Source organism: Triturus cristatus, chromosome 6, assembly GCF_964204655.1.
Source record: "Triturus cristatus chromosome 6, aTriCri1.1, whole genome shotgun sequence".
Classification (NCBI taxonomy): domain Eukaryota; kingdom Metazoa; phylum Chordata; class Amphibia; order Caudata; family Salamandridae; genus Triturus; species Triturus cristatus.
The window spans coordinates 1,321,091,189-1,321,106,887 of record NC_140589.1 but is presented as its reverse complement, the minus strand read 5'-3'; the positions used below and the strand labels follow the sequence as shown (position 1 = coordinate 1,321,106,887).

The following is a 15,699-nucleotide window of genomic DNA, read 5'->3' as shown; positions in this document are numbered from 1 at the left end:
ATTGTCAAGAAACTTCAGCATGAGAGAGGGTTACATGACGAAAAGAGTGAGACAAACACAGTCCCCCGGGTGTTGCAGTCGGCTAAATGGAGAACCAGATCAATAGGCAAGCACATGGTTAACATTCTACGTTTTTCCTGTGGACCCATAAACGGAAATACAGCATCATGTTGACACATTTTCTAGGCAATCCAAAATGGGATGTCCTCCCGATTAGATGGGTGTTTGCCCATAACTGAATTCACAATCACTGGAGTAATAACCAGTCCTGGAGCTTGGTGTGCCTGAGCAGTAGCATCAGTCCTATCGGACCTGCTAAAACGGCACGGTAAACAAATTGTATTAGGCGTTGATGTAAAAGAACAATCTGGTTACATAACGCATGCAACTCAGCCAAATTCTGGATCAGCCACATTTGGTTGAGGTGTAAATCTTGCAAGAGTAGGCCAAGTGGCCCTGTCAATACTTAAGGGGCCCATAAAACCAATGGCAAGAACATGGGGAAGGGCGCCATTAAACCAAGTCTAGTGTTCCCAGACCGTGGGAGGAATTTCATGACGTGCATAAGTAGAATTAAACATTCGCTGCAACAGTATAAATATGAAAGATATTATCATTAGCGTTGACAGCCGGAAAAGTGACCCAGGAATAGAAAACTTCAAAGCGGTACGCTGCATCCGCTACTATGACAAAAACCACAGGAGCTCCAGCATTAGGGACTCCATGTGCCAGTAAGTGTTGAATAAACGCCGGGCGGCAATAAGCCTCAATGACTACAGCCATAATCTACAAGCAAAGGATTAAAAAAGGCACAAACGTGGGTAAAAGTCTTTTAATATTCAAGCTGAAAAAACAGCAGAAGTAAGTGTTCCCTAAAAACTATGGAGGATAAGTTCCAATCACCACGGACGTCTCTGCAGGATGGTGTAAGGGTACTGTGTAAAGGCATAAGCGCTACGCAGGGTTACCGCAAGTAAGTGCCAGATCAAACGTTGGCAGCTTCATGTTGCAGGGATTCTGCTTAGTAACAGAACTATGCTTGGGACAAAAGAACATCAGTAGTTAGGGACTGAGTCACCATACCACCCCAGTATCATGAGTCCAAGTCCGACCGGCTATAGTGCCTCACTTGCCTTCCTACTCATAATCAGAGGAACAAGTGAATTGACACTCCAGAAAACAACACGCCCGATCCTCCCAGGGATCACCGTGACAGGACACTCCCTTTGACTAAGACACTCATACTCATTCACAGTAAGATATTAAAGAGAGACAAAGGAAGTTTGAAATGTTTATTTAAACTATCGTACTCTGAAATGCAGTATACGTGCCACACTTAGAAAACAACTTCCTAGCAAAAATACAATCAGCAATGTCAATAAACCGTATACTATAAAAAGCCCTGTCATATTATAAGACAATATAGCTTAACTCTCCTGCCTTCTACAGAATCAAAACTGTTTATACAGCAAAGATCTCTGGGCTTAGCAGCGGACCCCGTACCTTAGCATACACAAATGAACATTCTACATCTCAGGTACAGCTGTGATCTCTCTGGAAATATCTTTTTCTCTCTCTGTGTTACAGTGATGTGCATACCTATATGACAAGGTTCACATGTTCATAAACAACAGCTGTATTTTTGTGTTGTGTCTAGGTGCGAGTGACTGACCAGAACAAAATAACAAGGGATATTGTTGTTTGACCTTGTCTGCTGTGCAGACTAAATACCAGGAAAGAACAGAACTAGAAAACAACTCCAGATTCTGTGTGAAAATATAATGTGGCAAAAAAGCAAACATGATTATGTAGTAACATGTACAAAGGTAATGCGGCCTGAGTCGTGCACAATTAGGCTAAAATAGGGAAAATTACAATAGGACCTATATAGAACATATGACACTAGTACTTGGGATGTCAGTCCTGACTAGGGTGGGGGAAGTGCAATTTCTGAACAATGGTTTGCCTACTGGTTTGACTCACCCCGTGACACTTGTAACAGGAGGAGACCCACATACCTCAAGGACTAGGGGGCATATTTACAAGCCCCTATTGCCATTGGAAGGTCACTTTTTGTGACGTTCCTTTGGCGATAGGGGCTTCACCTTATTTACAAGGCGGTGTTAAGCCACTTAACGTGGCTTAACGCTGCCTTGTAAATAAGACCTCTTTTAATGCTAGCCTCAGCATGAAAGGGGTGGGCAATCAGTGTTGCGGTGGGCGTTCCACCGAACGGTGGTGTAAAACGTAGGCAGCACCAAACTTAAGACCAGGGAATACCTGGTCTTAACATGGTGAAACGAGGAGAAATGCTTTATTTCTGAACGTATTTCTCCTTGTTTTTGCTGTTTCGATGTGTGCTGCAATATGCATCACACATAGAAACAGGAAATTGCTATGAATGATTGGTTATTTGTAGGAAGAAGTCCCTTCTTGCACATATACAATAATTAAAAAAATGACGATTTGCAACCAATATATGTGCTGCAAGATGCAGCACACATAGCAGTTGCGCATCACCAATCTGGATTGTTTATGTCCAGGAAGGAACACCTTCCTGCACATAAACAATCATTCCCGCAACACAGGCACTCCTGCACTATGGTGCAAGGGTGCCTGAGGGGCAGCTGAATTTAGCACCAGCGCAGGGAGAAACACAGGGGTGTGCTGTATTATGTTAAATACGGCGCATCCCTGCATTTCTAAGGTGAGAGAGCGCTGCGTTACCAATTTTGGAGCTAACCTACGCTTTGCCACTTTCTCAAAAATATGCCCGTGTCTGATTTTATTCCCTGTATTACCATATTATTGCAAAACTTGTGTCCTCTTGGGTATTATCCAAACCTCCTGTTCCCATCATCATTTCTTGTATTATTATGCTATGATGACATTATGGTATATCCTTTTGGTCTTTAGCATGTGTTTGTTTTGTTATCCTTTTGTTTTAGGTTAGGATTATGTTGGTTGGTATTGTTAGGAGGGAGATATATTATGGCCTTCTCTCACCGTTTTTGTACTATCTCCTTAAGGTGATGTAATGCCTTGGAGCTTTGTTTACATCATGATCTTTGGAATGTGGTGGGCACTTGGCAACAAGGCGATTCACAAGTGATAGGAGCTGTGCTGGCTGTACTGTCCTTGGTGTGGATATATCAAGGAGAACTGAAGTTAACCTGTGTATGTGTTCTCACATTCAATGCTGAATAGAAGTAGCCAGAGGGTGAGTTCCTCTACAGCTTTCCTTCATTGTCACTTATTTCTAGCTCTAGGGAAGCTGGTTGTTAATATGCCATTGTTTTATGGTTATTTAGTGATATGATTACTTAACATGTAGAAAGCACCCAAATGTCCAGCCATGCCTTTTTACATGTGATACGTTTTTACGGGGTGGACCCCAAGTAAAAACTACCCGGCCTAGGTCAGTATTACAGTACGTTGAAAAGAATGGTCGAGGTAGTTCTATTTCTCATAAGAATTACAAAACAACAGAAAACAATTCACCACTATAGATTCAAAAGCAAGCTCAAAAACAGAAATTTAATTTCCATAGGTAACACCAGCATTAAATGCGATTGTCAATCAAAGCATTAATGGGTCGCAATGTATTAGTTCCAAAACATTGGTAATAAATAAAGTACTCACAGTGCTCTCAGTGTGAGAAGAAAGGAAGATGGGGCAATGGTAGTGGAGTGGCGAGTGAGGGACAGGGTAAAGGTGTTGTGACAAAGACACAATTCAAATTATATACAAAATGACCTTTCCAGCCTATTAAAGGTCTGTTAGTTCCTATACACACATTGCTCATAGGAACGTTTTCAATTTATTTATTCCATTCTATGAGCTCGTGGGTGTTTGGGTAAAACAGTCTACGTTTCGACCCCAGCAAGATGGAGGGTGAGTGGTGTCCTCATGTCGGGGTCTTCATCAGGACAAATTCTTGGGCTGAGCACCTAAGAATAATTAATATTGGTTCAGTGCAATGATATAGTAGAAGTGGTGAAAAGTCAGGTAGGTGAGACATATTACACCTACTTGTGTAAGGAAGGACGGGCAATGTACGATCCTTAATGGTCTCTCAAGAGGCTCCTGAAAATCTAAAGGGAGACATGTTGTTTTAATTGAAGTACATGTCGGGCGGAAGATTTCCGCATACATAGGAGAGACAAAAGGGTAGCACAATCACTTCTGTTGCTTATCTTGCAAACGGGGTAGTCATTCTCCCGGTGCAAAAGATGGAGTGAATCCAGATCAGGGTCTGAAGGAGGAAGGGAGAAGGGCGTCATAAGGGCTATTGCATTGTGCAGAAATGTCAATTACGCGCTGGTCAGTTAGTAAGTGGGAATCAAAAAGAAATGGCACTCATATATTCTGCCACATCGGAAAATCCAAGTGATGTTGAAAAGCTCAAAGCGGTGTTAAACAGTCTCCTACTATGTGAGATGCTGAACGCGGGTAAACTACCGAACCCACGTTTCCAAATGTGGGTAGCATCTGGCAAAATGGTTAGTGTAAGCAGTGCTCAACAGGGCATATCGATCATTATGGAAGATCTAAGTGATGTTGAAAAGGCTCGGAGTGGTGATTAAAAAAATCCCTTACTAAACGGGACAATGAACGCCGAAGACGCGTTTTACAAATGGGAACATATACCTTAAAGTAAAGAGTTCCCGTTGTGGATAGCATCTGACAGAATATTTAAAAGCGGACATGATGTGTCGATCGTAGTGATGTTAAAATCCATTATATGCAAATGAACCACCGAATAACGTGTGCTGGTCTTTGCATTAAGAAGGGATTTAGCACGGTGTTGGATTACGCAAAGACATGGCAAATCTCAGCTAAGCACATACCTCCTCAACGTGGCTGGGTAGCTCGAACAATGAGCCTGCTCAGTGTGCTCACGCTAGATGTAGGCAGAAACCACGGCGTGCGTGCACCCAGAGGTGCAGTCGCTTGATTGTTCCTGGGGGCTCGCCTCACGTCTGGCCAATACGAAGGAGGGTGCGTGTATTAGGGTGCTGGGACGGAGCCGCTCGTTTCCATGGCAGTAAAAGGCATGAACCGGCCCTGCGTAGGTGTGTCACGAATTGGCGTGTTTAGAGTTAATGATCTCGAGCATTTATAGTTCTAAGGCGTGGTGGAAAATGTCTGTAGTGAATAGGGTATATTGACCTTTAGCTCCAAGTAGTAGGGTTCACTTTCTATAAATGTTACTAACCTATTGGCTTATCGACAAATGTTATACATGCATTATTTACAAAAGCACACATTGTAAAATGATCATTAGTTGGGAACACATTTTGTGTACAGTAAGCATACCTGATGGGTACTATCTCATACCGCATTGAAATATCCGTCGTGATTAAGTGGTATCAACCTTTACACAGAACTGTTTATATTCAATTTACACAAATGTCGAGCAATGTCTAGTAACGAATTCGCTGTTCAACAAACGTTATTACAAGCATTATTAAAACGAAGCCGGCAAACATCAGAATATATATGATCATTGGTAGAGAGCGTGTATGTGCATGATAGGCATACATGGTGAGCACTCTACCACATCTGATTGTATTTGGATATAATGCGTTACATATTCAACATTGAGGATTACAATTAATCGAATTGGGAGACAGAGAGGTGCTGTTAGTCATTGTATATACCTTGAGAAAGATGCTTATTTCTTAAGGATTAGCCCTAGAGAGGGGAAAGCTGGAGTAACATCGTGTTTTTAATGTTCACTGATACATAAAATGGCATCTATATGATATGTTGGATTAGTAGCTAAAGACTAGTGTCGATCCTGTATGTATTAGTCTAAAGGTCAAGGGAATCAGCTTTATTCTGCATGTAGACCCGCCATTTGGGCATAGGTGGCATCTTGCTCGTTAAGACCATTCATCACTGTGTCCAGTCGGTGCATCCACTTACATTCCCTGATGTTAAGGATAGGGCATAGGTCACCTCCTCATGGGCCAAGAGATACCTTCTCTAGCACTAGCCATTTGATAGATTCTGGAGTGTGCATGTTGGTAGAGAAATGTTCCACAAGTGGTGCTCCCGCTGTCTTGCACCTAATCCTGCTACAGTGCTGTAGGATTTGTGTCTTCACCTTTTGTCGGGTTGACCCACATATAGTTGGTTGCAGGGGCACAGAATGGCGTAGATTACGTTTGTGGTGTTGCAATTAGTATGTGCCTGCAGATTGATGGTATGATCTTTGAATTCAAAGGTTTTGGTTTCCATGCACATTGAGCACGCCTTACATTTTGTGCACTTGTAGCGACCCATTATTTCTGGTAGATTCCACATTGTTTGGATGGTCGGGTTGGATGGCATGTCTAGTAATGAACGGACAACTTGGTCCTTGATATTTTTAGCTTTTTTAAAAGCATGCATGGGTGGTTCTTGTATTTCTATAGTGTCTGAGATCAATCCCCAATGTCCATTAATTATCCTTTTGATGTCATTGCTTCTGGTACAATAGGTAGTAACACATATCATTCTGTCTAAGGCTGTAGTACGTAGCTTGGGAGTCAGTAGGGTATCTCTGCGAGCAACTATAGACGTGTTTCTTTTGAGGCTACTGCATCAGGTCAACAGAGCCTTCTTGTACCATCATGATGTGGGTCAAGGAGGGCTGTGGTAAGTAGCAGCAGGCTATGTGTCTGGCTAGTCTATTAGGTGTGGTATAAATGTTACACTACCTACTGCTGACTGCAAAACCCAATATTGGTTCTATTGTACTACGTCAAGCATACTACTAGGACACCAAGGGTGCTGTCGCCTTTTCCAATCCTCCTTCTCTCACCAATTGATGTGGGAGATGGGGACCAGGACGTTTGACAGCATGATCTAAAGCCTGTCTTAGAAGCTCTGTTTCATGCAGGTAGGTTGAGGGAGTAGCCACTCTCTCTAATTTAATTATATTCCAAAGTTTTCCATCGCATGGTCTGTTTAGACTGATCATGGAGGGATGGAGAGGGTTGTGCGACGAAGGAGGAGTGTCAGCATGTCTAGGATAATGGACAGAGTTGATGCCGGGTAGCAAAATAAAGTAGGGCAATGTATTGGCGTGCCCAAGAAATATGTAGAGTGGTAGAGTGAACAGAAGAAGAGGGGCATGAAACAGTGAGCTAAAGATGTGGAAGTGTGATAATATTCATTCTGAAAGAATATTTATGGCATCATGTGATCTGATTTTCATCTAGAAAAAATAATTAAATTAGAATATTATTTTATTTTAGGATTGCTATTTTTGATTTATAATATTCTTTAAAATGTATGCTTTTATTTGTTTTATGTGCACCTTGATGGTCTAATTGCAAGGCATGTGTGCATTATAAATAAATAATAAATTGGGAAGAAAAGAGAAAGGCATAGCAGTGGGAGTGTTTGAGTGAGGGAGACAAGAAGGGACATGTCTCTCAGAGTGGATGTGTTTCTTCCAGATGGGGCTATCTGGAGCACACTTAATGATTGCCTTAATCAGGGACTAAAGGAATGGTGACTAACAGAACAAAGAAATTACATATTTATTGAGGAGTTATATAAGGTAATGTGTGTTGCCCTTCAGAGCGTTTGGCAGATGGTACAGGGGGAAAGAACTTTGTTCCTTTAAAGGCCTGGTGTAACAACTGTAAGAAGTTGGGACACACAATTGGAGATGCTGCTTGCCCAAACAAGAAGCCTCCTAGTCCAACTACAGCTACTCCTGGTGTAGCAAGTCTCCAGATGGGATCAACAGTGTGCCGAGAGAAAATCGAGTTGCACACTGAAGCAGTTCTAGTTTCAGAAGGGAAAGATGAGTTTGCCACTGTAGCTGTGTGGCTACCCAACTTAAAGAAGTATTTACAGTACCCTTGGATTAATGGAACTAGGATAGAAACTCTGAGGGATACAGGTACCAGTGTCACTATGGTGAGAGATACACTGGTTTCCCCTGAGCAATACTTGATTGAGAGAACTTACCCAGTCAACAAAGCTGACAGTGTTACCACTAACCATGCAATGGCTATGGTGACATTAGACTAGGGTGGGGGGAGGGGTTACTGGCAAAAAACAGGTAGTGGTCTCTCCAAAGCTACCAGCTGCATGTCTGCTTGGCAATGACCTGGCAACCTCAGCATGGGCTGAGGTTGAACTGAAAACCCATGCAGCAATGCTGGATATCCCTGAGATGGTGTGTGTAAAAACAAGAGCCCAGAGCAGAAAACAGGGTGAAAAAGAAGTGTTGGAGCCTGAAAGTATGGCCCAACCTTTCAAGAGGAAAGGTAAGAAGACTGGGGAACCAGCTTCTGTACAGCAAAAGGATCAGGACCCCTCTCCTCAGGGAGTGGAATTGGAAACGCCGGAGGGAACTGAGCCCATGGAGCTTGACCCTTACCAGGTTGAACTCTTAGGCCCAGGGGGACCCTCTAGGGAAGAGCTGTGCCTGGGACAGCAGGACTTTCCAACTCTTGAATGCCTGAGGCAGCAAGCTGCTGCACAGGAAAAGCGAGATGTAAGTGGTACCCACAGAGTTTATTGAGAAGAGGGACTACTGTACACTGAGACCAGCGACCCCAACCCTGGAGCCACTAGGGGAGTGGTAGTGCCTCAGAGGTACAGTTCCTCCTAACTTTAGCTCATGACATCCCTCTAGCTGGGCAAACCAAAACCTGGGAAAAGCTAGTTAATCACTTTTACTGGCCCCAGAAGTGTCAGAAGGTGAAGGAGTGTGTCAGCTCCGTTGTCACCTGTCAAGCCAGTGGCAAGACAGGCAACCACCCAAAGGCCCCCTTAATTCAACTACCAGTGGCTGGGGTACCCTTTCAAAGGTTAGGTGTGGACATAGTGGGTCCACTTGAACCTCACACAGCATCAGGAAACAAATTCATTCTAGTGGTAGCGGGTCATGCCACTAGGTATCCTGAGGTAATTCCCCGTAGGACTTCTAGAGCTCCTGCAGTAGCCAAGGCCCTCATTGGTGTCTTCACCTGGGTAGGGTTTCCTAAGGAGGTGGTTTCAGACAGAGATTCCAACTTTTGGTTTGCTTACCCATAACATATGTGGAAAGAGTGTGGACTGCAGTACAAGTTTACTACACCCTATCACCCACAAACCACTGCCTTGTTGAGAGATTCAACAAGACATTGAAAGTCATGATTATGGGGCTCCCTGAAAAACTCAAAAGGAGATGGGATGTCCTCTTACCATGCTTGCTTTTCGCTTACAGAGAGGTGCCACGGAAGGGAGTAGGGTTTACCCCCTTTGAACTTCTCTTTGGCCATCCTTTGAGGGGACCAAGATATTGTGGACTATGTGCTTGGCCTAAGGTCCAGAAGGGCTGAGTACATGGAAAAGGCATCCACAAATCTTGAGGCCAGCCAGGAGCTTCAGAAGCACTGGTATGATCAAAAAACTGCACTGGTAGAATTTCAACCAGGGCCCCATTTGTGGGTTTTGGAGCCAGTGCCACCTAGGGCTCCCTAGGACAGATGGAGTGGCCCACTTACCCTATCCTAAAAAAAAAGCGTGAGGTCACCTACTTCGTTGACCTGGGCACAAGCAGGACACCCAAAAGGGTTATCCATGTGAACCGCTTTAAACTCTACCATGACAGGGCTGATATCACCATGCTGATGGTGACTGATGAGGATCAGGCGACAGAGAGTGAACCTCTCCCTGACCTCCACTCATGATGGGTCAGTGGATGAATTTGTCTTTTCAGACACTCTCTCTGCCTAACAGTAGACTGATTGCAAGCAAGTCTTGCTGCAGTATCCAAAGCTATTTTCCTTGACCACTGGCAGACAAACTGTCCCCAAACCTTATCCACAGGGTGGAAGAGAAATGAGGTTCTGTGTGGAGTAAATAGAGGGCTCAGCTCTGTCACCAAGACAGATGCTCACCCTATCCTAAGAGCAGATGAACTGATAGATACATTTGGTGCAGCCACATTTCTAAGTACTTTTAACTTAGCTGCAGGGTACTGGCAAATTGTCATGGCCCCAGGAGCAAAAGAAAAGACAGTATTCTCCACATCTGATGGGCATTATCAGTTTACTGTTAGGCCCTTTGGTTTAAAGACTGCCCCTGCCACCTTTAAGAGGTTGGTGAATCACGTCCTTGCTGGATTGGAGTCCTTTAGTGCAGCTAATCTGGATGATATTGCTGTCATTAGATCTACTTGGCAGGATCACCTGATCCACCTTGGGAAGGTTTTAAATGCCCTGCAAACTATCAAGGCATCCAAATGCCAGATAGGACAGGGAACTGTGGTGTACTTGGGCCACATTGTTGGTGGAGGCCAGGTATATCCCTTACAGCCCAAGATCCAGGCTATCCTGCACTGGGCAGCTCCAACAACCCAGATCCAAGTCAAAGCATTCCTTGGCTTGATTGGGTACTTCAGGAGGTTTGTGAAGTGGTATGGGTCCATTGTGGCTCCCCTCACAGAACTCACCTCGAATAGGATGTCCAAAAAGGTAAACTGGACAGTTAGTTGTCAAAAGACTTTTGACCCCCTGAAAGAGGTTATGTGCTCAGCACCAATTCTCAAAGTTCCAGACTATGCCAAGCAGTTCATTGTGCAGAATGATGCCTCTGAGCTAGGGATAGGAGCGGTCCTATCCCAGACCAATGATAAAGGCCAAGACCAACCTGTTACTTTTAGAAGCAGAAGGCTTATCCCCAGGGAGCAGCATTGGAGTGCTATTGAGAGGGAGGCCTTTGCTGTGTTTTGGTCCCTGAAGCTGAGACCATGCTTGTTTGGTACTCACTTCCTAGTTCAAACTGATCACAGACCTCTCAGATGGCTCATGTAGATGAAAGGTGAAAATCCTAAACTGTTGAGGTGGTCCATCTCCCTACAGGGAATGGACTTTATACTTGAACACAGGCCTGGGACTGCCCATTCCAATGCAGATGGACTTTCCAGGTTCTTCCACTTAGATAATGAGGACTCTCTAGGGAAAGGTTAGTCTCATCCTCTTTCATGTGGGGGGGAGATGAGAAAGTGCCCTCTTTCTGCATGGTTGCCCCCACATTTTGCTGAATTGCTGATGTGCTTTGACTGAGTGTGTCCTGGGCTCCTGCTTACCAGGTACTCAGGGCCTATGTTCGTTCCCTAAAACTGCAGTGAAGCCTAATCCCAATTGGCATATCTGGCCAGAGGTCAGCCCCTGGTAAATGGTACCACAGGTACCCAGGGCACTGTAGGAGAGAAGGCCTCTAAGGGCTGCAGCACTTTTTGTGCCACCCTTAGAGGTCCTGTACCTTCACACACACGCACTGCCTTTGTAGGCTGCATGTGTTTGTGCAGAACAAAGTGAAGAGTCGACATGGCACACATCCCTGTAATGTTTTGAATTTATATAGTACCCCTGATGAAGGGCCAGGAAAGGCCCGAAATGTATTGGGTGTTAAAGATTAATTAATGAGGAATATGTATGTTTACTCCATGCTTTGGAATAAGGCCTGATGGCATTTCCCCTGCATTAAGGATATTGTTAACATATGAGGCCTCTCAAGTGACGAAGGATGAACATTGTATAAGGTCTAGCAACATATTTTTGGATTACATTGGAATAAAGACTGATAAAATTGGTATAACTTTGTGGCAACTCGCTGTGCGTCCGGTATTGGGGTGAGTTGTCGCCCCAATTTTCGAATGTGTACACATCCCTGTGTGCCACGCCTACAACCCACTGCCCTGACATAGATCAGTCACCCTTCTATCTGGGTGCACTATACCAGTGGTGAGGGTACAGGGGCATGAGCCCTGTACCCCTGCAGTGTCTAAGTCCATTCTTAGACATTGTAAAGGCAGTGCTGCCATTAAGAGTATATGGTGCTGGGAGTTTGTCAATACAAACTCCACGGAACCATAATGGCTACACTGAAAACTGAGAAGTTTGGTATCAAACTTCTCAGCACATTAAACCCACACTGATGCCAGTGTTGGATTTAATGAAAAATGCACACAGAGGGCATCTTAGAGATACCCGCCGAAAACTAACCTACCACTAGTGTCCAGGCTGAGTGGCTGCTTTCAGCTGCCACCACCATACATGTTTCTGGACCCCTGGGTCAAGAGCCTGCTGCTCTCGGGGGCCTACAAACAATGCACATCCTGGGACGAAGTGCCAAGCCTCCTCCCCCAGGATGGACAGGGTCCACAAAGGGGAAGTTTCAAAGGCTTGCCGCCTTTGCGAGCTTCCCCAGGCCACTTGTTGCTTTCAGCAACTGGTTCCCACTGGTTCTGACCCCCACTTTGGGCAGGAGAACCAGCGGGAAAGAACCAGCTGGAAAAAGAAGTGAGGTGTGCCCACCTCTGCCAACTCTACCCCTCAGGTGGGGAAGGCGAGGTGAAGCACGACTCTCAATCCCACCATCTTGAAAATGGGGGGACTCAGCCAACCAGGGAAAGTCTTATGCCCCCCTCCCACTGGAGGGTGGCATAATAGGGGGTGTACCCACCCCAGGGAAGAGACCCATTGGTCCCAACCTTTTACCTACCTGTAACGCCCCTAAATCTAGTATTTAGGGGCACCCCTGAACCTTGCTTCCTCAGACCAGAAGAAACTACAAGAAAAGAAAAAGAAGGATCGAACAGCCATGCCGAAGCTGACAAGAGGAAGACGCCCACTGACTTAGCCCCAGCCCTACTGGCCTGTATCCACCTCGAACCTGCTCCTGCGAAATCCCAGTGTGTCCTGCAGTCAGCAACCCCCAAAACCCCGGAGGACCTGCCTGCCTTCAACCACAAAGACTGTGTCTCCTGTGAACACCGGATTTGTTCATCCCCAACCTCTGGCTACGGCCCAACACTGCAAATCTGCCCCACTCTACACCCGCCGTCAACTGCCTGAGCTTGAGTGGGCAAACACCATGAGGAGGTCCCCCCGGCAATCTTAAACCGAGAACCGGTGACCCCTGACCTGCCTCAAACCTCCAGCCGACGCCTGCAGCCTAAATCCGGAAGATCCCCCCAACCGCGAAGATCCGACCCTAAACGACTCCCCTGCACCCAACGCCGCACGGCCTTGGGTGGTCCAAGCGATGGTGCCTAACCAACCCCCAAGATCCCAACTTACCTCTTGAAGTGGTGGTTGTACCCATAAGACATTCGTCCCCAAGCCTGCAGTGCCTTTGCAAACCGGAGGTTCCCCATTGTAAACAACAGGACGCCTGACATCAAAACAGCACCCTGCACCCGGCCGCCCTAGTGCCGCTGAGGGTGCACCTTAGTTGCTACTTTCTTTACCCATTTACCTTGAGCTGAAGTCTAGGAGCTTTGCTCCCACAACCAAATGGCCTGCTCCTCAGTAGCCACCAACCCGGCCCCCTATCGCCCATTGGATAACATTGGGCCTCAGCACTCTTCACCCGGCTGCCCTAGTGCTGCTGAGGATGTAACAAGAGTGCATCCCTGACCCTGGGGGACCCCTGAGTCTACCCCCAGAACCTCAATTCCCACTACCGAATACTTGACCTAAAACCGATAACACTATTTTCCTCCATTGGATAACATTGACTGTTTTTCTTGGAAAAGTTTCTAAGTGTGGAGTTTGAAAACCTAAAGAAATTCTTTAAAAACGTACTAACTAACAAAAACGATTTTACTTGCCTGTTTACAGGAAATGTCACAGTGTAGTATCCAGGTATACTACAATGTGTAAGAAAAGTAATCTCAAAAGTAACTTACCTGTAATATGACTCAAAATCCTACAAAGTAATTGTACTGTATTTACAAAGCATTGCATTTCTCAGAAACAATACTGTAAGTCAAAACAAAGTGCATTTACAATTGCAATCCAAACTGTGTTACAATCAGTATATTTACTGCAAAGTACTTATCACTTACCTGTACCAGGCTTGCTTGGTTCTAGGAAATAAAATAACTAAAAGAATATTTTTTTACAAAAACAATTGGTCTGAAGTTCATTCTTTGAGTGTGTAAATTCATTTGTTGACTGAGTGTGTACAAAAAATGCTTAACACCGTCCTCTGATAAAGCCTTACTGCTCGACCACACTACCACAAATAGAGAGTGAGGTGCTATCTAACTTTACCTCTGCCTACCTTTGGGGTTGCACTGGACTCTGTGCACACTATACCTCACTTAGGTATAGTACATACTGAGCCAGCTTCCTACACTAGGCAGCTGAATATAGCGCCAGCGCAGGGAGAAATGCAGAGATGTGCTGTTTTATTGTAAATACGGTGCATCCCTGCGTTTCTGACGGAGCGCGGCATTAGCAATTTTGGAGCTAATCTGCGCATTGACAATTGTTTTTGTTAAATATGCCCCAATGTCTGATGTTATTCCCTGTCATTATATTTTTGCAAATCCTGTGTCCGCTTGGTTATTATCCAAATTTAGTGTTCCTATCATCATTTCTTGTATTATTATACTATGATGACATTATGGTACCTGTTTTCTGTTGAGCTATTATAGAATCTTTAGCATGTGTTTGTTTTGTTAGCTTATTGTTTTTTGTCGGTTGTTATTGTTGGGAGGTGGGTGTGTTATGGCCTGTTCTCACCTTTTTTGTACTATCTCCCTAAGGTGATGTAATGCCTTGGAGCTTTGTTTACATCATGATCTTTGGAATGTGATGGGCACTTGGCAACAAGGAGATTCGCGAGTGAGAGGAGCTGTGCTGGCTGTACTGTCCTTTTGGTGGATGTATTAGAGAACCGAAGTTAACCTGTGTATGAGTGTTCTCTCAACACATTCAATGCTGATTACAAGTAGCTAGAGGGTGAGTTCCTCTACAGCTTTCCTTCAGTGTCACTTATTTCTAGCTCTAGGGATATGAGATGTTAATATGCCATTGTTTTATGGTTATTTAGTGTTTGATTACTTTAAATGTAGAAAGGACCCAAATGTCCAGCCATGTTTTTTTACATGATCAGCCACCATCCGCCTGTTGGCGCTGAAACTCCACTCAATGAACTGTGTGAACCATGGACAGAGAAGTGAGAATCCTACTCACAGAACACTATTGATTGGATTGGATATGCACACAGCTGCCCACAAAAGCAGTAGGTGCAGGGTTGTGGGGTGTGGTGGCATGTTTGGCTCTCCCTCTCTGTACTGTATGGTTGGTAGAGTGGCCACAGCCTCTCGAAACCAGTGCCTCTAACACCAATCTAAGTGTACCCTCTGCATGGAGTCTGATACCTCCCTGTGTTAGAGACGAGCACTTTCTCCTCCCAAACACCCCACGAAAGTGCTGGAGTATTTCACCAGACCTTTCAGAGCTTTAGACGTTTTAGAACGTTTAATTCTAAAGAAAAATGGGCTGAAGAGGCATTATTGGACTGACTGTTTTCAAATCTTTCTCATGTGATGAGCTCCACTTGTGGAAAGAAGGGTAACTCGCATCACTTGCTCACTGTAGTCTTGCTTTTGGTATTATTCATGCTGGCATAGGGTGGCATGAGTAGTGTAAGTAGGTCGTGTCAAAGTTGGACTAGTTGGATGTTTGCAGGAGTAGGGCTATCCATTCTGCTGCTCGAGGGCTCGCTGAACAATGACTAGGATTTTTTTTTTCTTTCCCTGTGGTGTATGGTAATGAAACTGCAGCATCCACTTATCGGCTGATAATAAGGCCAACAGAAGACATTGCGAGCAACTACAGACGTGTTTCTTTTGAGGCTACTGCATCAGGTCAACAGAGCCTTCTTGTCCCATCATTAGATGTGGGT

General features: G+C 44.8%; 1 protein-coding gene across 1 annotated transcript in view; it reads left to right on the top strand.

The window, feature by feature from the left end:
* The first annotated feature begins 600 nt into the window (after positions 1–600).
* Positions 601–15,699, top strand: part of LOC146821369 (uncharacterized) — a 181,830-nt gene continuing 166,731 nt past the window's right edge. Inside the window, exon 1 of the mRNA XM_085609837.1 lies at positions 601–731. Within this exon, the coding sequence (XP_085465963.1) occupies positions 601–731 (131 nt within the window). The remainder of the gene's footprint in view (positions 732–15,699) is intronic.